General features: G+C 47.4%; 1 protein-coding gene across 2 annotated transcripts in view; it reads left to right on the top strand.

Annotated features, from left to right (window-relative positions):
- The window catches only part of ASTN2 (astrotactin 2), a 746,156-nt gene that overhangs the window by 589,794 nt on the left and 132,289 nt on the right, over window positions 1-24,073 (top strand). For both annotated transcript variants that reach the window (XM_036329825.1, XM_036329824.1), the window contains exons 18-19: window positions 12,858-12,991; window positions 14,727-14,875. In XM_036329825.1, coding sequence (XP_036185718.1) covers window positions 12,858-12,991; window positions 14,727-14,875 — 283 coding nt within the window. The remainder of the gene's footprint in view (window positions 1-12,857; window positions 12,992-14,726; window positions 14,876-24,073) is intronic.

The following is a 24,073-nucleotide window of genomic DNA, read 5'->3' as shown; positions in this document are numbered from 1 at the left end:
TGGAAGTGTGGCTAAGTGAGCCTCGAAATGGAAATCTCCCTTTTCACAAACTCCTCAACCCAATATTGAAGGCTTCCGTTTCAGAGGCCGAGATAAGCTCAGTCTGGTCTAGACTAAGCATGTCCCCTCCTGTCCTCTGACCTTTCTTTCCCTGCCACCTCCCACGGGCTGGAGAGACCGCCTCCCTCTGATGCCTCCTGAGGGAAAATTTGGTGTACTGGAAAATGAGGTCACCAGTGGCCACAGAAGGGAAATTGTGCAGTCCTTCTTTCAGGAACTCCCCACTAACTTAAGCTAGCATTTAGCAACATAAGCTCCACAATCTTGGACAGAGCCTCCACTTGAAACCTTCCCACCCGCCTCTCACCTCCAGATGTTCCGACCGCAGCCGAGAGGAGTTGCTATCTCTTAAAGGACAACAGGCCTTAAAAGACAGGTCTTGTCTGTTGGGTGGGGCTGGGATCCTTGGCTAAAGGCTTTCTTTGAGAAAAGTGTGTGAGTTCCATCCAGGTTTCCCCTCCCAGGACTGAGAGGGCCAGGAAGGGCGCCTTGCAGAAGACAGGCTCTGAGAGGAGGAGCCATCCTCCAAAGGACTTGGATTTGTACAAGACTAAGAAGCCCTTGGCAGTTCAAGGTCACAGGGCAAGATTCCTTGGGAAGATGACTCACAGTGAGATGGATGAGGCTACTGATATGGCTGCGTCTTCTCCCTGGAGTTATAACTGATGTTTCCTATTGCTCATAATTGGTCTGCTATTCATCATTTTCATAATTGCTATCAGTTCAGTGACAGGCAGGACAAATGGTCTGGAGATAGTTTGGAACAATGTAAGCACAAGCTCTTGCTCTGATGACTGAGCAGGTCTACTAGGATAGCATAGATGGGACTTCCAGAGAGCTCCCAGTCTGATCTTTCAGAGTTTACCGCTTATTCATGTAACAAACATTTCTGGAGTACCTACTTTGGGTTAGGCCTTGTGCAAGGACCTTATGATACAATAAGGCAAAGCACTCCATGTCCAGTGGTAAGAAGGAACTTCCAAATAAATAATTCAATAACATATTGTAGTCCACTTAACAGATGTGTTGCCCAAGGTGCAATGGGGGGCCTTCAGTTCTGCTTGGAAGTCCGAAAAGGGTTTCCAAAAACGATCGCAGTTGTAGTCTTAAAGAATATGGGTTTCAGTCTCGATCCCCAGTGTGTGGCATATAGGGTCTTAAAGGATGAGTATGATGTGATCAAAGGCAGAATGCAGGAAGGGCATTCTAAGCCAAGGGAAACCACACGCAAACACACAGTGGCATGAAGTTTGTTTCCCGTCTGGTCCATGCCGAGTGGTTCAATGTAGCTGGTATGTAGGACTGGGGTAGCCTGTGGTGCTGGGCTATGAGCTGGAGAGATTGTTTGGCACCACTGCCCGAAGAGCTCTGTGCGCCAGGCTAAGAAGCAGAATGTTTATACTTGTATTAGTCAAAGCTTTTTAGTGGTGAAAAACAGAAACGGACTGAAACTTTCTAAGCAAAAAAAAAAAAAAAAAAAGGAGAAATTATTATAATGATGGAGTGATTTCTCATGTAACTCGAAGGCAGAGAGTACAGCTGAACTACCGGCAGGCAGGGAACCACTCTGAACAGTAACCTGGAGCCTGTCATCTCTGCTTCTCACTGCACTTAAAGTCTCTCTCTCCCTCTCCCCTCCCTCCTCATTATCTCCCCTTCTCTTTTTTTCTCCCTCTCGCTTCTGTTCTGGTCTCCATGTCAATAGCTCAGAATGAGAAGCCCACCTAGCCAAGTCCAGCTTTGTATGTCATACCAGTTGAAGCCCTCAGAGATGCCCACGAACCTGTGAATCTAAATTTCCAAAAAGCCCGGCCGGCGTGGCTCAGTGGTTGAGCGTCAACCTGTGAACCAAGAAGGCATGGTTCAAGTCCCAGTCCGGGCACATGTCCGGGTTCAGGCTCGATCCCCAGAGTGGGGCATATAGTAGACAGCCAATCAATGATTCTCTCTCATTGTTGATGTTTCTATTTCTCTCTCCCTCTCCCTCATTCTCAGAAATCAATAAAAATATATTTAAAATAAATAAATTTCCAGGAAAGAAAATCTGATGGGTCCAGTTTGAGCCAAGTACTTAATTTTGGTCTCACTACCCTTGACCAAAGCAAGGTTATTTAGCTCAAATATCACCACCAAACTGTCTCTTATATCTGATACTCGGAAGCTAGCTATTAAAATCCTGTAGTTCTTTTTTTTATTGTTAAACTGGAGTCCCCCTAATCCAGGGAGATACACTGTGATATGCTAAGATATACCCAAAGGCACCGCATAGAGAGATCACAGATTCTTAAAATAATGGTACATAAGAATCACTGTCCTAGATTCCAGCTCAGTAGGTCTGAGTTTGGCCTGGGAATCTGAATTTCTAACAAGTGCTTCACATCATTAATGAGGCAAGAGGTCAAGGGAATCACATTATGAGAAGCATTTTGGGGGAAATGTATTATTTTAATATTAAAACCAACCCACGTCTGTTGTGGAGTGGCATATGCAATTTGCATGGATATTTAAGAAAGACACTTCACAGAGCTGTTGCATTTGTCTCTGCTGACTTTTGGGATGCTTTGTAGGAAAAGCTTAAAAACCTTCCATATTTTACTGGAGGATGTTGAAGATTTTAAAGTCATGAGCGTTGTCTCTTAGGTCTCCTGGACCGCTTGCTCTCGGGAGTGAAGTTAGCAACTGGTAGGAGCACGCAGCGGTCAAGAGCACACAAAATTATCCTCAGGCTCAGGCAGAGGTGAAATCCTCTGTGCTAAGGTCATCATCGGGTGAAGGAGCAGAGAAAGACGCAACAGAATCAAGGTTCTTAACATTACTTAACTTATGACAGACCGATTGGTTAATCAATTTCAGGGCCCCTACTCTATGTCAGGCACTAGGGATTCAATAGTCAACAAAGCATACGGCCCCAACCTCAATTTGTACTCACACAGTCTGTTATGAGAGACAGAGGAACAGTGAAATGGACAATAAAATTGAATGTAGTAAAATAAGGCTTATTATCATGAAAAGTGCAGGAGATGTGTTATAAAGGAAGGGGTCTACTCCAGCTTTAAATATATGTTTTTATTTATTTCAGAGAAGGATGGAGAGAGAGAGAAAGAGAGAAACATCAATGATGAGAGAGAACCATTTGATCCCCCTACTAGGTGGGGATCAAACCCACAACCCAGACATGTGATCTGACAGGGAATCGAACTGTGATCTTATGGTGCGCAGGTCAATGCTCAACCATTGAGCCACCCCAGCTAGGCTGCCCCAGTTTTAGAGGGCTAAGGAAGGCCATCTGTGGGAGGTGACCTCCCAGCTGAGAGTTGATGCATTAGTCATTGGGGAAATTATTGGGAGGGGGAGAGTGTTCCAAGGAGAGGAAAGAGCATGTAAAAGGCTAAAAGTGAGACAGTGTAGCTGGAGAACAGAGTAGGAAAAGGGTATTGGCAAGAGGTGATGCTGGAGGGAGAAGCAGAGGCCTGAGATTTGGAGGGCTTAACATTAGCATAAAGGCATCCAGTGAGAAGCGGCAGGCGGCTGTGGCCAGATGGGCCCATCACTGTGGGCCCAGGTCATCAGGGCGGCCCAGGGTCTGGCCCGGAAGTCAGAGCAGGCACCTGAGCAGGCTGCCTGGGGAGGATCCTGCAGCAGATAGGGCGCATCCGTGGGAGGAGATCTATGTACTTTTTGCACACATGGTGTTACCAGAGGTCAGGGCCTCAGACATAAGAGCATTCAACACCCTAATTTTATAGGTGAGATAACCAAGTCCCAGCTTCGGGCCAGCATCGCAGTTACAGACAGACTTGGGGGAGGAGCTCTCTTTCCCGGGTGGCTCCCAGCTGGCAGAGGATTCTGTGTCCAATCCAGAACCTGGACTCACACAGCATGGAGAAGGCGCCACAGATGCCAGATCCCCAGATGCCGTGTGCGTGGTAGGGGTGGGGGGTGGGAGAGGGATTCCAAGGACAACATATTTGGGAAATGCCATGATTTAGACATTACCTTCCTGGGCTTCCTGGTGACTATTGGCATGTGACTGACTCTGAGTGTTCTATTTGGTTTTGTTTGATCTGGTCTTTTTCAAGTTTATTTGACCACAGATAATCTTCCTCACCCCATCCCCCAGTTGTTGTTTTTTAACTCAAATCAGTTAATATCCCCTTGAAGTCATGTCCCTGGAGACACACTTTGGAATGTTCTGGAGAAGAGGGACTTGGGAATGACCAGAACAAGGTTACCTGCTCACCTGTCTCCTCCTGAGAATGTGTGCTGCACCTCAACACCCATCTGTGCTCAGCTTGTAGGAAAAGGACGGGGCAGAGAGGAGGATCTAGCCTTTGGACTCAGACTTGTGTTTGGATCCTAACTCCGAGCCATCCTACGTTCCTGTCGTAGTGCAAGTCAGCTGCTCACAGGAGCCCCAAACTTTTTAAAATCTTCACTTTTCCAAGCTTGCATGGAGGCAACACAACCTGGTTTGCAGGCTTTCTATGAGGATTACACTAGCTCGTGGTGAAGCTTCTAGGCTTTGGAATTCGAAGAAAGTGAGTTTGAATTTTGCTCTGCCAAATAATGGCTGTGTGACCCAGGAAAGGACCGCATACTTGCCGGGGCCACAGTCTCACCCTGTGTGTGATGGAAGAGAGAGGGGGTAAAGGAGCAATTCATGGTGCTGTGGTGGAAATGAACCGACTCTCTTCATGGCGAACATTGAGCTCTGTGCCTGGCATATATACGCTCAAACACCCTCACTGTTATTGTTAGCGCATTAAAACCTAGCACTTCATCTTCCACATGAGATGGATGAGAGCCGAAATACGGGGCGAACTGACAAGAAAAATAGCTCCCTGCCCGAGGATAGTATAACCCTATCATCTTGTGTCTGTACATCTTGCGGAACAGACAGCTGACAGAGCCCCGCGCACGAGTGTCTCAGCGGGCTGTGTATTTATTTCTCTAATATTTTTTCATTAGCCGAGGTAAGTGTGGCAAGAGGGGGGGTCTGGCTGGCTCTAAATGTCTTCCCCCTGTCACCCAGATTAACAAGCTGTCCTGTCAGGCTCTCATCATTCAGCGGAGAATGGCTGGAAAAGCCAAGTTCATCCTGACAGGGGAAATTAGGTGTCGTTTATGTGATTTATAGAGCCATAGATTAAGCTGCACAATTTCTCATATAGGAAATGGGTCCCTGCCAGTTAGTATTCCTTCAGTGCATGGCCTTACGAATGGGGAGGGGGGGGGGTCTAACTTAGAGGCTGAAAATGGGGGGCCAGGGGATAAAGCTTGGGCTTGGAGTTAGAGATTTTGCTCTACTGTATTGTCTCTGGGGGCCCTGGGCCCAGATCCTCTTTTCTCTGACCCTACACTTGCTCATCTGTGAGGGGTACCTTGGACACTAAGAGTTGCTGCTGTGCAGGTTGTTGGGAGGCTTATAGGAGCTAATAGGTGCGATTAAACACTCTTACTAATGTCCTCTGTTTGGTGAGAATACAGCTCATGATGGGAGTGGCTGAGAGAATGGGCCTCAGAATCTAATGACCCGAATTCAAGTTCTTGTTCTCCCACTTTTGAACTGGGTGACTTTGAACAGTCTTGTTTGCCCTCCGAACCTCAGTTTCCACATCTGCAAAATGGGAATGGTACCAGCAGGTTCTGTGACATTAAGGCTGTTGGCAGGATTTCATGAGATAATATATTTGAAAGTGCTTAGCACACTCTCAGTACATATTGGTATGTGTGTTTCCTGTCCAACAACACAGCATTTTTGTGGCTTAAACCCAGATCCAAAGACAGGCGACCTCATGCCGTGAATGTTAGTTGATATGAAAATCTTGGTTTGTTTCTGCCAGATTCTTATGGTGTAAACCCGGACAAGTCCCTTCTCCTCTTTGAGCCTCTGGCCTGCGAAGTTGTGAGGCCAGTATCGTCTTTCGGGACTCTTCTAGATCTGAAATGACAGGGACCTGTGGCAATGAGTACGCACTTAAGCACTTCAGAGCCCTTCAGCCCCTCAACAGGAGGGACCTTAGATCCTACCATGGGATGTGCATGAGCTTGAGGTTCTTCCTTCCCTTTGCCCAGCTGCTCCTCAGTGGCTACCCCTCCAAGCAATCTTTCAGGATTGTTCAGAGGCAGATTATCTGCTGTTCCAGTTATTTGCTGCTCTGTAATCCCCCAAATCCCAAATCCATTACAACAGCAATGATTACTGTATCCTCTCTAATCATGCTGGAGACTGAGTGGACTGAGCCGGGCCGGTCTTACTCAGCTCTCTTATGTGGTTGCAGCCAGCTGGTGGCCATGGCTGGAGCCATCACAAAGGCTTCCCCGTTCACATGCCCAGCAGATGACCTGGCTGTTGGCTAGGACCTTGGCTGGTCTGTTGGCTGGACTATGTCCATGTGTCCTCTCCATGTGGCCTGGACTTCCTCACAGCAGGGTGCTTGAGTTCAAAGAGCAAGCATCCCTAGAGACATGTGGAAGCTGCCAGTATCTTAAGGTCTGGACCCAGACACGGAAATGGCATCACTCTTATTTGGTCCAGCAATCGTAGAGCCCAGACTCAAGGGGAGGGACCTTAGATCCTACCTCATGAGGAGAAAAATGTCAAAGATATTTAGGGTTATGTTTTAAAGTCACCACTCCTACCTTTCTGCTCTGTTTGGGAATAAGCAAATGTAAGGCAATGAACATCACCTACTTCGCTCCTCAAATGTGTTCTCGCCATGCTGCTCAATTACACAGTCATCAGTGTGTCGCAAGATGACCAGTTCATCTCCTCACTGTCCGGGAAATGGGGGTGGTGGGCCTCCAGCTCCTGTTCTCCAGCTCCTATAGCAACAAGGGCAACGAGTGATCAGCATCTCCTGCAGCCACTGCTACAAAGCTTGCTGATGACTGAATGGTAATGGCCCAGATAGGCCCTATCCCAGAGGTCTAGGCTGGCCTAGGAACCACTCTGTCTGCCTCTGCAGAAGCACTGCAGTGATGTTCTTTTCAATCCTTGCTGTGTTCCTCAACCGCAGCTCCTCCTGACCCATCAAACATGTGGGCAGCATGGGCTTAGGAATTAGTTTCCCTACACAGCTAGGATGTCAACCACTTTCCCTCCCTCTAGGGCCCTAGGAGTTTGTTATTTTAGACCTTCAAACACTTCCTTGGAAAAAAACTATCAACCCACTCTCCAGAGAAGTAATCTCAAGTATCTTCAAAAGGGATTCCATCTCTATACCCCACCCTAAACCCCTTTCCAGTGGCTTCATGGAAATTCATTCTTTTTATGGTTACCAATTGCTTTTCTGTCATCACTTTTGCTAGAAGAGGAAAACGATAGCAAGTCTCCAAGTTTAGTCCCTGGCAGAGCTCCTATTACATGTTTCTGGAATTCAGGGGACCCTACTATGTGTTGACTCTTGCCTGGAGCTGGGGACATGGAGATAAACCAACATATCACCTTGGCCTGAAAGAGTTCACAGCATGATAAGCCAAAAGGACCCATCCACAAGCAAATTGCAAGGAAATGTGCAATTTGCAAAAATGGAATGAGTGGAGGGAGAGATAAAATCTCCCCAGTGTGGCTGGGTCCTGGTGGACAAGAAGTTTCCCGGAGTTCAGCAAGGAGCAATAAGTGGAGAACGGGCATTGTAGACGGAGGCGCATTCTGATTAAAGGCTTGGTATGGAACAATGCATCACTGTAAGAAGATGGTATGTGCTGGATCACAGAGTGAGCGCAGTGGGGAGAAGACAGGAGATGAGCCCCAGGATGAAAAGCAAAGGGCTTTGAAAGTTGGGTTAAAGAGTCAGAGGTATTACCCAGATGATGGTGGAACTTCCTAAGAGTCTGAGCAAGGGGGTGGAATAAGCGTTTTTTAGAAAGCCCGGAGACAAGTTGCCTAAGGAAGAGGCATTACTGACCTGTGCGGGGGAGACAACGTGGGACCGGACAGGAGAGGTTGGTTTTAAGACATGCGATGAGAAGAGGAAGGAGCCCAGGTTGGTGCTCCATTATTGGCTGGAGGCACCAAATTGATGTCCAGTGTCTTAAGGTCCAGTGATGGGGGTGATGTTCACTGACATGGGAGATGCAAGTAATTTGGGGGAAGAAGAGGAGCGCGCACACACACACAACACACATATTTCCTTTGCTTGTAATCATTTATATATTGGTTTATTTCATTCAACATTCCTGTGAACTTTTAATTCAATTCAAAAAATACTGACTGACGTATGTTATCTGCTAGGTACTGTGTTAGGTGCTAAATGGGAGTCAGAGGTAACAAGGTAATGATAACTTTGTCTCTAGAAGGCCTTTCACCTCAATTACAATGGGTTGGGCAACCGTAAGATTGATATTATGTGGCTAATAAAACCCATTAAGCTTTGAGTGAGGGCTTCAGGCCATCATTCTGATCATACCAACCAGAACCATCTTAATATCAAAAACAACAGACTTGGTGTCAACGCCTGAGTATAATTTTTAGTGTGGGATATGCAATTATTGTAAGTGTAGAGTATGGAATTTAAGTCACGGGCTTGGTGACATTCTATCTACATGGCCCCAAGTACCTTATTCAAATATGGAATGTTTAGTTACAGCTTAAGATTCCTAAGACATCGTCAACATTCTTAGAGCTGGAAGGGCCACTTCCTGTGTATCCTCACAGCCCCGTGTGTGTTATTACTTCATAGCACTTGAACCATATTAATTGTAATTGTGTTTGTCTTCACCATGAAACCATGAGTCCTTTGAAGTCAGCGACTGGGACTTTTCATCTCCTTTCTCAGCAGTTAGGCAGCCGCGTGATTTGGAGCGAATGTTTATTAAACTTAATTAAACCTTCGAAAATCTATCTTATGTGTCCTCGTTTTGCAGATGGAGAAATCGAGGCTTCAAGAAAGGGACTAATTTATGCAAGTTCAAATAGGGAAGTAACAATAGAGTGAAAAATAAATCCTAGTTTTATTTTGATTGCTTCACATTTTTGTGGCCGTTTTTCCTCCTGCCCAGCTAGGTTTGCTAGCTAATTAGCCAGAAGTTGGAAGCATTTACAAGTAGTGGAAATGCAAACCTCCTTTGTTATGAAAACCAATGGCCATGTAAATCAAGCCCTTAGCCCTGTATTAAGTGCAGGATTTGTTTCTTAAGTCCCTTCACTTACTCAAAAGCCAGGAGTCAACAATGCGTCCCGTGTAAGGTTTCATTCCCCTCAGAGAACACACACAGACATACACACAAACAACGCATGAGCACGTGATGGGAGCAGGGCTGCTGAAAAGGATGTTTGGGATGAAATCTTGGCACGTATAGTTCCTGTGTGACCTGGGAAAGTCAGAAGTGCCAGGATTCAGATGGATTCCTGTTCAAGTTCTCACTCCTCCATGCTCATCCCTGAATGGACACCCATCTCCAGGGACAATTTTTGAGGATTAAAAGGAGGAAGAGTGGTTTCCTCACAGAGTTGCTCTGTTACCCTGGACCAGCCCGCCAGTCTTTCTGAGCCACTGTATCTAGATCAGAAAAACACATTAGATGAGATGATCTGCAGAGTCCCCCCGAAGGTGGAACACGCTATGATTCTCCTCCCCTGAGAGCGAATTGGATTTGAATGGAGTGTCGCAAGGGCTGAAGACGCAAGGAGAGCGGGAGCCTTCGCTGACACAGTGCTGGCCTCCGCTGCCCTGCCAGGTCTCCCTGTCTGATGTCGGCCTTTTATCAGGGCATGTGAGCGCTCTGTCCAGGGCTCGCCTGGCCACGGCACCCGTCCTCGTTCTGTTCCTCAGGGTTTGGGAAGGAGCCAGTGGATGTGGAGACTCAACAGACAGGATTTCTTCCCAAGAGCTGCTTGGATGGTAAAACAGAGTCCAGAGAGATTTTCTGTTTTGTTTTCTACAAGCTCCACTGACTGTTGAGTACAGAACACACAGTCACACAGGCACACACACACAGCCACCCACACATGCAAAAACACAACCACATACACAAACAAAACAGGATGTTCTCTCTCTCCTCCTCTCGCTGGAGTCTCAGGCAATCTCCTACCATCTGCGTCACTTTCACCAGGGCCTGGATTGCACCATTATGGTAATTGAGCCCTTCCTGCTGGCTGGAGATGTTAGAGAATCCCCAGCCATGAGCAGTTGTGCACGTTAATTCAGCGAGGGGGGAGCTGCCGAGGGAGGGAGCAAACAGCCTGTCAGGCAGCAAGACCGCATGCCATCCCATCTGGTTGCAGTCCTCGAAGAGGGCCCCCTCTGATGCTGGTGGGAGAACAGACACAGCTTCTGACGTGTGGTGGGAACAGCGCTATTGCTATGCGCCAGATCCTGGCTCACATACCTGATGTGCAAACATTGGGTGGGATATATTTACACTAAAAAAAAAGTTGTTTATCTGAAATTCTAATATAACTGGGAGCCCTATTTTTGTTTGTTTGTTTGGATCACTACTCTTAATTCAAGAGAAATTAGATCATTTGTTTGTACCCTTGGAAGGGATCTGGGTTACTTGTGGCAGGAATAACGAGCCTCCTTATCACAGGTACCGTAGAAACGTGACGGGGCTTACCCAGTAGCGTGCGTGTACACACCTTCTCCTTCTAGATCTGTGTTCCGGGTCGCTCAGGAGGCAGACCCAGGCCCATTCATACACACGTGCTGTGCTTGAGTCTTTGGAACAGCGCAGCATGGAAAAAGTGACACCTTGGTTATGGGCAGTGCGAAGCTTTCATTTAAAAAGTGGACAGAAAGTTAAAAAAATAAAAAGGAGGGAAAGAAGAAAGAAAACATAGTTTGCTACCTGGCAAAAGTGGAAGAGATCAACATTCTCTGGAAGCCCCAAGTTTCCTTTATTTTTTATTTTTGAATATTTTTCTTGATTGTAGAGGGAAAGGAAGGCAGAGGGAGAGAAACATTGATCGGTTGCCTCCCAGATGCACCCCGAGTACTCTGACTGGGGATCCAACCTGCAACCTGGGTGTGTGCCCTGACCGGGAATCGAACTGGCAGCCTGTGTGCACCGGATGACGCTCAACCAGCTGAGCCACAGCCCCGAGTTTTAAAAAGAGCTGTGAAACAGCGTGAAGCCCCAGTGCCTGAAATATCAGTGGAAAAGGGGTGACTAAAGTGTGAGTACATCTGAGCCAGAGTCTCCTGATGAGTGTTTCAGCGTCCCTTCTTTTGTCCAATAAATATGACTGAATAGCTGAGCACACTGATATGAATAAGGCATGGCCTGTGCCCTTGGTGGGACCCAAATGTGTTGGGTGAGACAAGCAAGGGCATGTGGTGGTCGGCGGGGTCTAGTGCGTGACGGAAGCTAGGAGACGAGCATGATCCCAGGCTGAAGAAAGCCAAGGAGGGGTTCCCAGAGAAAGGAATGTTTCACTTCAGACCAAAAGAGTGAATTGGGCCCTGGCCGGAGTGGCTAAGTTGCTTGAGCGTCATCCTGTGCACAGAAAGGATGCTGGTTCAATTCCAGGTCAGGGCACATGCCTGGGTTGTGGGCTGAGTTGTAGGGGGGTGCAGGAAGCAGCTGATTGATGTTTCACTCTCACATTCATGTTTCTCGCTCTCTCCCTCTCTCTTCCTCTCTCTCTCTCTCTCTCAAAAAAAAAAAAGTCAATAAAACAAGAGTGAATTGCCAGATAGCATACAAGGGACTGGGTAGGGTGGCAGAGTAAAACACCAGAGAGAAAAGAATGTTTTTACAAAAGGCCACAAAGCACATTGCAGTCAAATAGAACATTGGTCATCATTTAGCACAAGAGCCAGCAAACTCTGACACGCAGGCCAAATGTAGCCTGCTGCCTGTCTTTGTAAATAAAGTTTTATCGGAACACAATCAAGCCCATTTATTTAAAGCATTGCTTGCGCTGCTTCTGTGCTACAAAGGCAGAGGTAAGTAATTGCAGCAGAGACTACCTAGCCACAAAGCCAAACATATGTACTGTCTGGCCCTTTACAGAAACAATTTGCCGTCTCCTGATTAGGAGCACACGTCACATGGGCAGGAACTCACTGTTGGTGGAGATGTTAGTGGTTGCAGCATGGTGGATAGTAGCTTGCAAAGGAATGTCAGGGGAGTGGTGCTAGGTGAGCCTGGGCCGCTGGTCAGGAGCTGGAGCGAGGAGTGTAGGCTTTGCCCTGAGGGCCACGGGGAGCCTCCGAAGGCGACTGAGCAGGGAGGTCGGACTTCTACACGAGGCAGTGTAGCAAGGTGTTTGAGAGGACAGGGCCCGGAGCCCAGACTTCCTTGGATCAGATCCCAGCTCCTCTCTGACCTCTGTGCCTCAGTTTTCCAATTTGCAGAATGGGAAACAACCATAATGATCTTCTATAATAATAAAAGCATAATATGCTAATTACACCGGACGACCTTCCAGATGAAGCCAGGGCTGCGAGGGAAGCCCGGGTCCCAGGTGCCAGAGGAAAGCCGGTGCCGGCAGCCGGGGGAAGGAAGACCTACTTTTGCATGAATTTCGTGCATCTGGCCTCTAGTCATTATAATAATACATACCAACCGTGTGCAATAGTAAAGATGAAATAAGTTCAGGCAGGCACAGTGCCAGGCCCAGAGAAGGTTCTCTCTGGATCCCGTCTCTGAACATTCTGGCTGCCGGGTAGAGGATGGCTCAGAACGGGAAGACCTGGTGGTAGCGTGCTAGGTGGCAATGTAGGCACCAGATGCTGTCCTGTACCTAGGAAGCTGCTCTTACATGTGGACCGGCGCCTCATGGCCATGGGCATCTTCACGTCAAGTCTCCAGGACCGCCGTCATCATTCCTCTGTCCTCCTTTCTTGCAGGCCTTCAGGAGCGCGCTGATGAGCTCCTACTGGTGCTCGGGGAAAGGGGATGTGATCGATGACTGGTGCCGCTGTGACCTCAGCGCCTTCGACGCCAGTGGGCTCCCCAGCTGCAGCCCCCTCCCGCAGCCGGTGTACGTATGTATGGCCCCTCCTCCATCAGTCACCCCTTTTCATGGCCTCGCACCCCTATCCTGACAGTCCCGACCAGGACTTGCTTCTGTTCCCAGGGGACCTCACCAGATCGCTGGGGTCTCTGGGGCCTGCCTCCTCCTTTAAGAAAGCAGGGGGCTTTGGCAGGGCAGAACCCAGCTCAGGGTCGGCACTGATATGGCAGCATGTGCTTTTTTAATGATGTTACTCGGTCCTTCATTCCTTCCTTGGCTCAGCCACTCAGCAAAGGTCCGCTGGGTGCTGACTGCTGCTTTGTCATCTCCTGGGTTGGACAGTGGGGCCACTGAGATGCAGAAAGTGTAGAACCTTTTCTAAGATTCATTCAGTCCATGATCATGTTTGACCACCTGCTACGTGCCGGATACTGAGGACTTGATGAGTCAGGCACAGACTGGAAACGTAGAGAGCTGACCATTTAGTGAGGGGGAGAGATGTCAAAGCAAAAACAGGAAAATAAGATACAGCTTTTAAAAAATTAAGTAAACACATGAAAGCAGAACAAAGAGGTGCTAATGGAGAGAGTGATGTGGGGGTGCTTTAGTTGGAGGGGAGGGAGGGAGGAAGTCAGGAAGTCTGGATGGGAGGCAAGAATCACGTTTCGGGAGAAGGAAGTGTGTGTGTGAGAGTCCCGATGCAGGAAATCCATGCGGAGGGTGGGAAGGACAGGCATCTGCAGCGAGGCGTGCAATCAAGAGGGGGAGCGCTGTGAGGAGCATAGGTGAGCTGGATGGGAGCCCACATAGGGGAGGGAACCAGAGTCCCATAACACCCCCATGGGGTGAGAAGAATTACATTGTAGGGTGGTCCTTAAAGAGCGAGTGTGGTGTAGTGGAACACACCGGGTTGAGGACAAGCAGTCACCATCATGGTTCTGTCCCCAGCTGGCTGTGACACTTGGTGCAAATTATTTCCCTTTCCTGGGCCTTACTCTCCCCATCTGTCAAATGGGAGAATGTCCTCCCCTCTCTGTGAGGACCCTCCCAATTCTGACCTTCAGTCATTGTTAGTGTTTCTTGTTTTATAGAAGGATTTCCCAGGATGCCTGCCTCTGTGAGGGAGTGCTGATTTAAGGATATGAAAGAGTTGGTTGATATATTGTGGGATGAAAAATGACAGAGAGGTGGAAAGCCACTGTGTCTGAAGGTGCTGCCAATTAACTGGACAATGAGGCATCACTGAGAAGATAGTTTAAATAAACAGAAGGCCAGTCACCTTCCTGTGAGCACATACTGTGTGCTCGGATTAATTTACGGGATTCCACATTGATTCTGAAAGGTAGCTCTTCTTAGCTCCATTTTATGGGCAAGGAAACAGAAGCCGAAGATCTAAAGCATTTTCCGTGGTCGGCAAACTGCGGCTCTCGAGCCACATGCAGCTCTTTGGCCCCTTGAGTGTGGCTCTTCCACAAAATACCCACTTCTGCGCATGGGCCACGAAGTTTCAATCGCACTGTATGTGCGCACCCGCACGTGGTATTTTGTGGAAGAGCCACACTCAAGAGGCCAAAGAGCCACATGTGGCTCGAGAGCTGCAGTTTGTCCACTGGCCTATGTTCATCAAAGTATTGGTGGTGTGCTGAATTAGGGTTTAACCCAGGCTGAGTCCTGTGCGTTTAATCTTGGCACATGCAGACTCTTTTGGGGCCCAGCCCATGCGAACTGGCAAACTAACAGTCTTGCCTGTCACCCCCTCTAGGCTGCGGCTGTCCCCAACCGTGGAGCCCTCCAGCACCGTGGTCTCCTTGGAGTGGGTGGACGTTCAGCCGGCAATTGGGACCAAGGTCTCTGACTATATTCTGCAGCACAAGAAGGTGGATGAGTACACAGACACGGACCTCTACACAGGTAAGTAGGAAGCCCACGACCTCCCCTAAGGGTTAGAACAGTGTGACAGAGGAGGGAAACTGGGAGTTTCTAAAGCCTTGGGAGGTTTGGCGTCATGTGACCTGATAATACATTGGGGAATTTCATTGTTTGATGATTATCACCTAGCACCCACACCCACACCTGTGTGCTTTTTTTGGTATGACTTCAGAAGGGAGATAGCAAATTGTGGTTTGAAAGAAGTTCTGATTCTGAGTTGGATCCTCAATGTCATCTGTTAAAGGGTTAGTTAATTCAGAAGAGGATTTGGCCTTTTCTGTAAATACATTATCGCTGGGACTGAGATAAAGAAATTCAAGGAATTGCCTTATCTAGTGAGATGTGCTGAGATAGTTGCCTGTAGTGCTGGGGAAGAGGGATTTGCAAAAGATTCAGACATGCAGGAGAAGATGAGCAACGTGGCCCTTATGAGTGTGCACAGGGTTGTAATTGAGAGCGCTTTCCGAGTTCTTCTCAAAGTGTGACAGGGCCAAGGAGCTATGTCATCCTGGAGGTTGGGTCTGCCCAGGCAGGGCTGGCTCTAGGGCAGGTTGAGAGCCTGGGGCCATGGGCGTGCTCTCAACTTATTCCAGGGGCCTGGTGCTGAGTTGGGTCAAAAGCCTGGGTCTGTGGTAGTCACCCTGGTGTTGGGCCCAGCCAGGAGCTTGGGTTCAAGGGTGCTTGTCTGGAGCCTGGATTTATGGGAGCTGATTAGGAGACAGGGCCACAGGGGCCACCTGAGGCCATGGGAGCTAGAAAGCACCAGGGTAGGTTGGGGGCCTGGGTTACTGGGTGCTACTGGGGCCGTGAGAAGCAGCAGCCACTGGGGTAAGCAGGAGCTTACACCTTGTAGGAGCCACCTACAGCCGAGAGGGCCAGGCTGGCCTGGGGTGGGGCTGCTCTGCAGCCTTCAGTGAAGTCGAGTGCTCACTTCTCTTCCACAGGAGAGGGTTTCTCTCTGCACGGGCTGTCCAGAGAACGGTTATGGCAGTGATATGACTCTATCTCTCCTACCTTCCTCAATGCATCTTTTCATTTTTGTACTTTACCCAAGTGCTACAACCCTTTGCCTGGAGACCTTAATTCTTGTGAAAGTATTTTGGGGCTTGGATAGTGGTTCAAATGGATATTTCTAAGGCATGGCAGGATGGTTGGAGGGGGAGGGGGGGGGTTGGGGTGGGGATGAGTGCTGGAAATTCCCATGGCACCATTTTGCTAATATCACCCTCTGAATGATGACCACCCTTCTTTTAGGATTAAGTAAGTGAAACCCAGAGTGGTATGTGACTGTCCCAAATTCCCACACCCAAAGCATGGGGGAGCCAGGCTCACCCCCGGTCTGTGGTCCTCCCAGCTCAGCACCTGTTCTTTATGTAACAGCACACTCGAGGGTGGAAGACTGAATGCTAGTTTGCTGAGAGGTTTTCATTCTGTTTTATTTTAATTAGAAATGTCTATTTCATTTTCTGTGTCTATTGCTGTATGGTTTATATCGCTTAGTTTTTTTTTGTTTTTTTTTAAATATATTTTATTGATTTTCCACAGAGAGGAAGGGAGAGAGACAGAGAGTTAGAAACATCGATGAGAGAGAAACATTGACCAGCTGCCTCCTGCACATCCCCCACTGGGGACGTGCCCGCAACCCAGGTACATGCCCCTGACCGGAATCGAACCTGGGACCCTTCAGTCCGCAGGCCGACGCTCTATCCACTGAGCCAAACCGGCTTTGGCTTTTTTTAATTTTTATTTTTATTTATTTTTATTTTTATTTTTTTCGCTTAGTTAATATGGTAATTACATCATTGGATTTTCAAATGATGAAGGAACCTGGAATAAGTAAACCCTACATAGTCATGATGCATTATCCTTTTTTATATAATGTTGGACTCGATGTGTTAAAATTTCTGTAGCATTTTTGCATCTGTGTTCCTGGGGGATTTTGTCTTATAGTTTCCTTGTCATGCGTGCTTTTGTCTGTTTTGCTATCAGAGTATTTCTGGCCTCACAAAATGAATTGCTAAATAGTTCCTTCTTCTCAGTTTTCTGAAAGAGCTTGGTTAGAATTAGTAGTACTTATCCTTGAATTGTTTGATAGAATTCACCAGTGAAGTACAGATGCTTCTCGACTTATAATGGATTGTAAGTTGAAAATATACTAAGTTAAAAAAAAATGCATTTAAAACCCCTACCCTACTAAACATCATAATTTAGCTTGTCTACCTTAAATGTGCTCAGAACACATATTAGCCTGCAGGTGGGCAAAATCATCTGCCACAACGCAGGCTATGGGCAGTAAGGAGATGGCAGGAATGTGGGCAGGATGGTTACTGCCTCACCAATAAAGCCATTTTACACTTCCCCGTTTGGGGCACAATGAGGCCTGCTCCTCTTGTCGGTCCCTGTCCCCCAGTGATGGGAGGCAGCTGAGAGGAAGCAGGGGCGCAGTCTCCCTCCACCAAGCCCTGTGCATAACCAGGTTATGTTACCTTCAGACCTTTTCACTTGTATTTTATGCAAAATGGCTCATGTGAGGGCTGCAGTTGGAGGGCAGTGGGACCATGGGCCACAGGAAGAGCCTGTGGAGGAGGGGAAGTTCTTGCACCCCCACCTTCCCCAGAGGGGCTAGACCAGCCGTGGGCAAACTACTGCCTGCACCGGATCCGCCCTGTTTGAAATGAATAAAACTAAAAAAAAAAAAGACCGTACCCTTTTATGTAATGATGTTTACTTTGAATTTATATTAGTTCACACAAACACTCCATCCATGCTTTTGTTCCGGCCCTCCGGTCCAGTTTAAGAACCCATTGTGGCCCTCAAGTCAAAAAGTTTGCCCACCCCTGGGCTAGACTCTGATTATTTGGGGGTGGGAGGCTCCTGCACTTTGCCACAGGCATGGGGAGGGTTCTCTCCCCACCCCTCGGTCCTCCCAACTTGGGTTGTACTTTCTAAGGTTATTTCCCCTACTCTTTGCCCATCCCCAGAACACAACATGTTAATCATGTTCAATATTTCTCACTATGCTGAGAAGCCACAATGACCACAATTAAAGCTACACACACACACACACACACACACACACACACACACACACAGAGTTCCAAAATGCATGAAGTAAAAACTGATAAAACTACAAAGAGAAACAGATAAATCTATAATTATAGTCAGAGTTTTCAATACCAATCTCTAAATTATTAGACAAGAGGACAAAAGAAATCAGATCTAATTAGCATTTCTAGACACTCCACATTATTTTAGAGTGGACACCGCACACAATGATAAACCATATTTTAAGCCGTAAACCAGTCTCAATAAATGTAAAATGGTTAAACTCACAAAACAAATATGTTTTCTAATATAGTGGAATCAAATAAAAAATCGGTAATCGGAGATATCTGAAGAATCCTCACATGTTTAGAAACTAAGTAATAACCTTCTAAAAAATCCATAGGTCAAAAAAGAAAACAAAATAAAAATGTTAAAGTATTTAAACTAAATAAAAATACAGTTTATTAAATTCTGCAGTAAGTCACAAAAGCAGTAATTAGAGGAAACACCTATATTATAAGAAAAATCTCAAATCCATAACATCAGCCACCACCTTAAAAATCTAGAAAAAAGAGGGCAAACCGAAGCCTAAGTGAGCCAGAGGAAGGAAATAACAACGATCAGAATAGAAATCAATGAAATAGAAACTAGAGGAAATCAGTGAAACCAAAGCTGACCCTTTGAGGCTGTAAATTACATAATGCTCTAGCCAGATTGATGAGATAAAGAGCGCGATATGACAAATTACCAATGTCAAGGATGAGAGAGTGATATCACTACGAATTCCATAATAGATAATAACAGAATGTCACAAACAACTTTTGCCAGTACATTTTATAACTTAGGTGACATGGACAGATTCCTTGAAATCCACAAGCTACCAAAGATCACTCAGTAAGGCGCAGGCAACCCGAATGACCCCATAGTAGTAGGTAAGGAACGCTAGTCCCCATTTCTCCATCTAGTCCAGAAATGGAAAATCCAAGATTCTTCCTCTTGATAGTCCAAAAAAAGCAGTTGCTGTGATCTAAGAGTTCCTTTTTTCTTTTTTGACACAAGTAAAGCTTACTTCCTTTTAGTTTCTTGGCCTGGAGTCACCTCCCACAGATATTACCCCTCCTCCTCCCTGCTGTCATTCAGAAGTTTAGAGATAATGACATAGTGTCTGCCTTCATCCTTACAGTTCCTTTAACAATTCCTTGTGTTACTTGACTTTCACTCTCTCCATTATCCAGTATTTCAGTGGGTAGTTGTCTTTAAAGAATAGCTCCAAGCCCAAAATTACAGATGGTCCCCAATTTACTATGGGTCAACTTATAATTTTTCACCTCTACAATGATGCAAAAGTGACATGTATAATAAAGTACATGGATATTCAACACTTTATTATAAAATATATAATTTGGGATCCTCCCACAGTGCCTGCCATACATAGATGTTCAGTGTTCACCGAATTGAATTGTAGGCATATCCATGTCTTAACTTTCCAACTCTGACATTAATTCTTTGAGTGTTCTGTGGTCCTATGGGGTTTTATGTAGTTTTAGAGACTAGCTGAGCATATAGTAGGCCTTCTAAAATATGTAGAAGATTTGGGGTGGAATATGAGAAAAAAAAAACCCACATCTTTGCTTCTGTGCCATCTTTTTTTAAAAAAAATTGATTTCAGAGAGGAAGGGAGAGGAAGAGAGAGAGAGAAACTGCCGGGAGCTGGTCCATCCTTGCTGTTTCAAGGGACCTGGCATATATGGCATACTGTTCTTAATATGTTTGCTCACCTTCTTTGCACTATGTGTTTTAACCAAGGTCACCTCTCTGAGAAAGGTTGTTTCCCCAGGTAGGGATTTTCCCCTGAAGTTAGGGAGGGAATAAAACCCCTTAATTAAGTGCCAGGCGGGTAATTAATCACTTTAACTACAAACAATCATGCTTAAGCTACATAATCTTTACTCCCTGGAATGGAGATAAGAAACGCCCTAACCTTTGGAATAGAGATTGATAGGATTGGAATCAACTGGTATAAATACAGATGTAACAAGACAACAGGACACAGAACCTAGACACAGAACCTACACAGAACCTAGAGACAGAAGAACTTCGCTGGAGAGAACATGGCAAAAGATCCTGAACAGAAACTGGCCACAGAACCTAGAGACAGAACCTAGCGAGAGAACATGGCAAAAGATCCTGGACAGAAACTGGCAACAGAACCTAGAGACAGAACCTAGCGAGAGAACCTGGCTACAGAACCTGGATAGAACATGGCAAGAGAACCTGACTAGAACCTGGTGACTGAACCTGGCTGGAGAACCTGGACAGAACCTGGCTGGAGAACCTAGCGAGGGAACATGGCTACAGAATCTGGCTGGATAACCTGGAGAACCTGGCTGGAGAACCTAGCAAGAGAACATGGACACAGAACCTGGCTGGAGATCCTAACCAGAACTTCGCTGGAGATCCTGACCAGAACTTGGCTAGAGATCCTGGCTAGGCTGCTGATCAACTGAACGCTGTCTCCGTGTCATTCCTTCTTCGCCGACTCCGTTCACACCTTTGGGGACCCCTGGACCTGCTGGGTTTGGACCCCAGCAAGAAACATCAATGATGAGAGAGAATCATTGATTGGCTACTTCCTGCACACCCCCTATTGGGGATTGAGCCCTGACCCGGAATCGAACTGTGACCTCCTGGTTCATGGGTTGATGCTCAACCACTGAGCCATGCTGGCCAAGCACTTCTTTGCCATCTTTACAGTGTCTCAACCATCTGGATACTGACCCTGACCCAAATTCAAGGATTTCAGCTTATTTGACTGAGGTTTTTTTCTGGGAGCATGTAAGCCTAATGAAGTAGTATGGGCTTCAGAGAAGCTGACTTCTGCTGTCAGTTTCCACCACATCTCACTGAAAAATCTAGGACCAGTCAGCATCTTTCCGAGGTCTCAACTCCCTCTCTGTGGGCCAGGAAAGATACCACCTACTTCCCAGGCGACGTTGAGCATCTAATATAGCACAGTTCTTGGCACAAAACAGTTACTGGTAGATTTTAATTGCTTCTCATTTTCTTGAATTAAAAAAAAAAATGAAAAGGAAAGTTAAATGTTAGGAAGAGAACAACAAAATAAGGTCCAAGACTTGTTTTGGATAGAGAATTAGGATTACTCACACATTTGGCCAGGTGAGGCCAGAATAGGGAAATGCGGTCTTTTTCCTTTGATCTCTCCGGGATTTTTGCTGGCAGCCGAATGCAGTACTGGAACTGTTTATTTATTCGTGAGCTCACGTGTGCGTGTGCACAGATATGCATGCATACAAACACACACACACACACACACACACACACGAGCACAGGAGCACACACTTTATGGCTGCCATCTGTTCCACGCGCTTGGAATTAGCTGTTGAAACACTAACTCTTTCTCCTTGTATCCTCCCTCTGCTCCCAGCCCCCTGGTTTGGTGCCCACTTTGTCTCCTTCACAGCAGCTATTGCCCTGTTGGTTCTGGGACTCTGTTGGGAAATCCAAGCATGAGTAGCCTCCTGTTCCAGTTGTTTTTGAGCAAAATGAGGCTTGTTTGGGGGGTGTCGGGGTGGTGGTGGCTGAATTCCCTGCATGCTAATCTGTCATCAATATTAAAAACAGACGTTTGGTTCTTCTGCGTGGCCTCATCAGAGCAATTGACATGGGTTTCAGCCTCTGGGGCAGGGGTAGACACAGTGGGGGCGGGACTAAGAAGGGACCCTGGCACAAGCAGATTGAGTGACTCCAAATCCCTTTTGACCTATAGAGAGGGAGGCTGAGGAAGGGGAGGGGTTTACCCAGAGGGCACACACGTGATGATTTAGTGGTAGAGTCGAGCTAGAAGAGGGGCTTCGGTTTCTTGACCTGCTCTCCCCCTCCCCCCAAGCCCAACCTTCTCTCTACCAGTCCTATTGCCCCCGATGTGGCTGGCTCTGGTTGATAGAAAGTAGGGGGCAGGATGGGGTATCTAGCCACCTGATCCAGCTGGAGGGCTCTTTGTCATCACTGCTTTTACATATGCTGGCTTCTGAGAACCCCCACAGCTCGGGGTAGCAGGACCCTGGCCACTGAGTGGCATTTCCTCATTGTAGGGATCAGAAGAGCGGAGACGAGAAGGGGAAGGGTCTCACCAACGTCATAACCTCCCACTACATTCCCCTGCATTTCCTTGGTCATCTGCTTGATTTTTCTTTAAGCTTTTCAAAATCAGAGCCTTCTCTCTCCCACCAGGGGATTCCAAGCTGCAGCTTGTTTGGTTCAGGGCTGGGAGGAGAGCCGGCTGTGTTGGCCCTCTTGGAGGGGGCAGGCCCTTCCACCATCCCCCATGCTCCGCACGGAAGGCAGCCACGTCTGGTGCTGGTCAGTGCCCCTTGCTGTCCTGGCATCTGGGAGCCTGATGGTCTGCTCCCCAGATGATCAGCACCAGGCCCTCCTCCTGCCAACTCGCAACTCTCATCTCTCATCCGTCCTTTCTCTATCCTTTCCTGACTCTCCGCCACCTCCTTCTTTTTCTTTCTTCCTGTGTCTCCTCTCTAAATCTTTCTCTCTGTCTCTTCTTTTGTCTTTTTCACTCCATGCCACCTCCTGCCCATGTGGCAGCCTGTCTTTTCCTGTTTTTTTGTCTCTAAGCTGGCTCAAGTAGAAGCTGCTCATCTGGACTCATCTAGATCTGGATCACACATATTGTCCAGCCCAGCCGGTGTGGCTCAGTGGTTGAATGTCGACCTATGAACCAGGAGGTCCCAGTTCAAGCCCAAGTCAGGGTACATGCCCAGGTTGTGGACTCTATCCCCAGTGGGGCGGGGGGAGGGAGGGAGGGACGGGACGGTGTGCAGGAGGCAGCTGAGCAGAGATTTTCTCTCATCATTGATGTTTCTATCTCTCCCTCTCCCTTCCTCTCTCTAAAATCAATAAGAATGTATTTAAAAAAAAGAATATCCAGAGTGATCAGAAGACACCTCTATCCCAGTCCCACTTTAAATCCTCTCTCTCCCTGTTTCCATAAAGTTCAGTCTACCACTTAAAAGACAGCCCCCCTCATGCCCACCATCCTATCTTAGACCTTAGACTGAGGACCTTCTCAATTGAAGGGGAGCAGCTATGGAGGTGAGTTTGAGTGGGGAGTAACTTTAGGTGAGGGGCAGCAAGAGCCCACACCCTTCTTACCCCCCCATAGCTGAGAGCATGATGGCAGCAGCAGCCGAGAGAACAGTTCCACTGGGGCTGTGTATGAAGTCCTGTGGAAATTACACATAGCTCCTCAGGCAGCACAGCCACGGCCGAACCACACGCTTTGTCTGGGAAGCTAGAGAGGCCCTCGCCCGCCTGTTGTCTGCCTGCGCTGGACCAGCTTGAGAGAGGTGATGTCATTGGAGACAGGGCCCCACTCCCTCAGCTAGCGTGGAGGGGGGGTGGTAAGGAAAATATGTTTTACAGGGTGAGGTACAAAACCGACATGACTGCAAACATCTGGAACTGATATTAGGTCCTCAGAAAACGTTTCTGTCACTCCAGCTGCTCCTCGGGTGAGACATTTCTGAAGTCCAGGGCCTCCGAGGGGAGAAGGAACTTGGAGGGTCTTAATTCTCTCCATCCCCCCATGCCACCCAGCCTGCCCTCTGTATCGCAGAGTTTTTATTACAGCCCACAAAGCGTGCTCCCTCATGCCATTGGTGTATATAGAGCTCTTACTATGGTCCAGAGCCCGCAGAACCTGCTGGGCACGGCCTGGTCACAGACAGGCAAGGTTCCTGTCCGCATGGAGCTTATGGTCTAGGAGGAGAGAGGTGTAATTTAGCAAGAAACCACACTAGAGATAGGCGTTGAGCTCATTCAAATGCTCTAAGAGCACAGCGTAGAGTCTTCTAACTTAGTGCATGGGGGTCAGTAAAGGCTACCTAGAAGAAGTGACATCATTATTGGAGATTCTGGTCCTAGTAATTAGTCATACTAATCAAGGCCTCAGACTCGAGACTACCAGCCCCCAGGTGGAGCTCACATCTCCAGCTGAAAAAAATGCTCTTCAGGTCTCGCTTCCTCTCGCCACCACCTTTGCCATGTTTGACCTCAGAGGCAGCTACTCATCACAGATGCCAAGAGAGGAGAAGTTAGCTT

Source organism: Myotis myotis, unplaced genomic scaffold (assembly GCF_014108235.1).
Source record: "Myotis myotis isolate mMyoMyo1 unplaced genomic scaffold, mMyoMyo1.p scaffold_m19_p_12, whole genome shotgun sequence".
Taxonomy (NCBI): domain Eukaryota; kingdom Metazoa; phylum Chordata; class Mammalia; order Chiroptera; family Vespertilionidae; genus Myotis; species Myotis myotis.
Note: the sequence above shows the minus strand (reverse complement) of the source record. Positions and strands in the feature narration are given on the sequence as shown.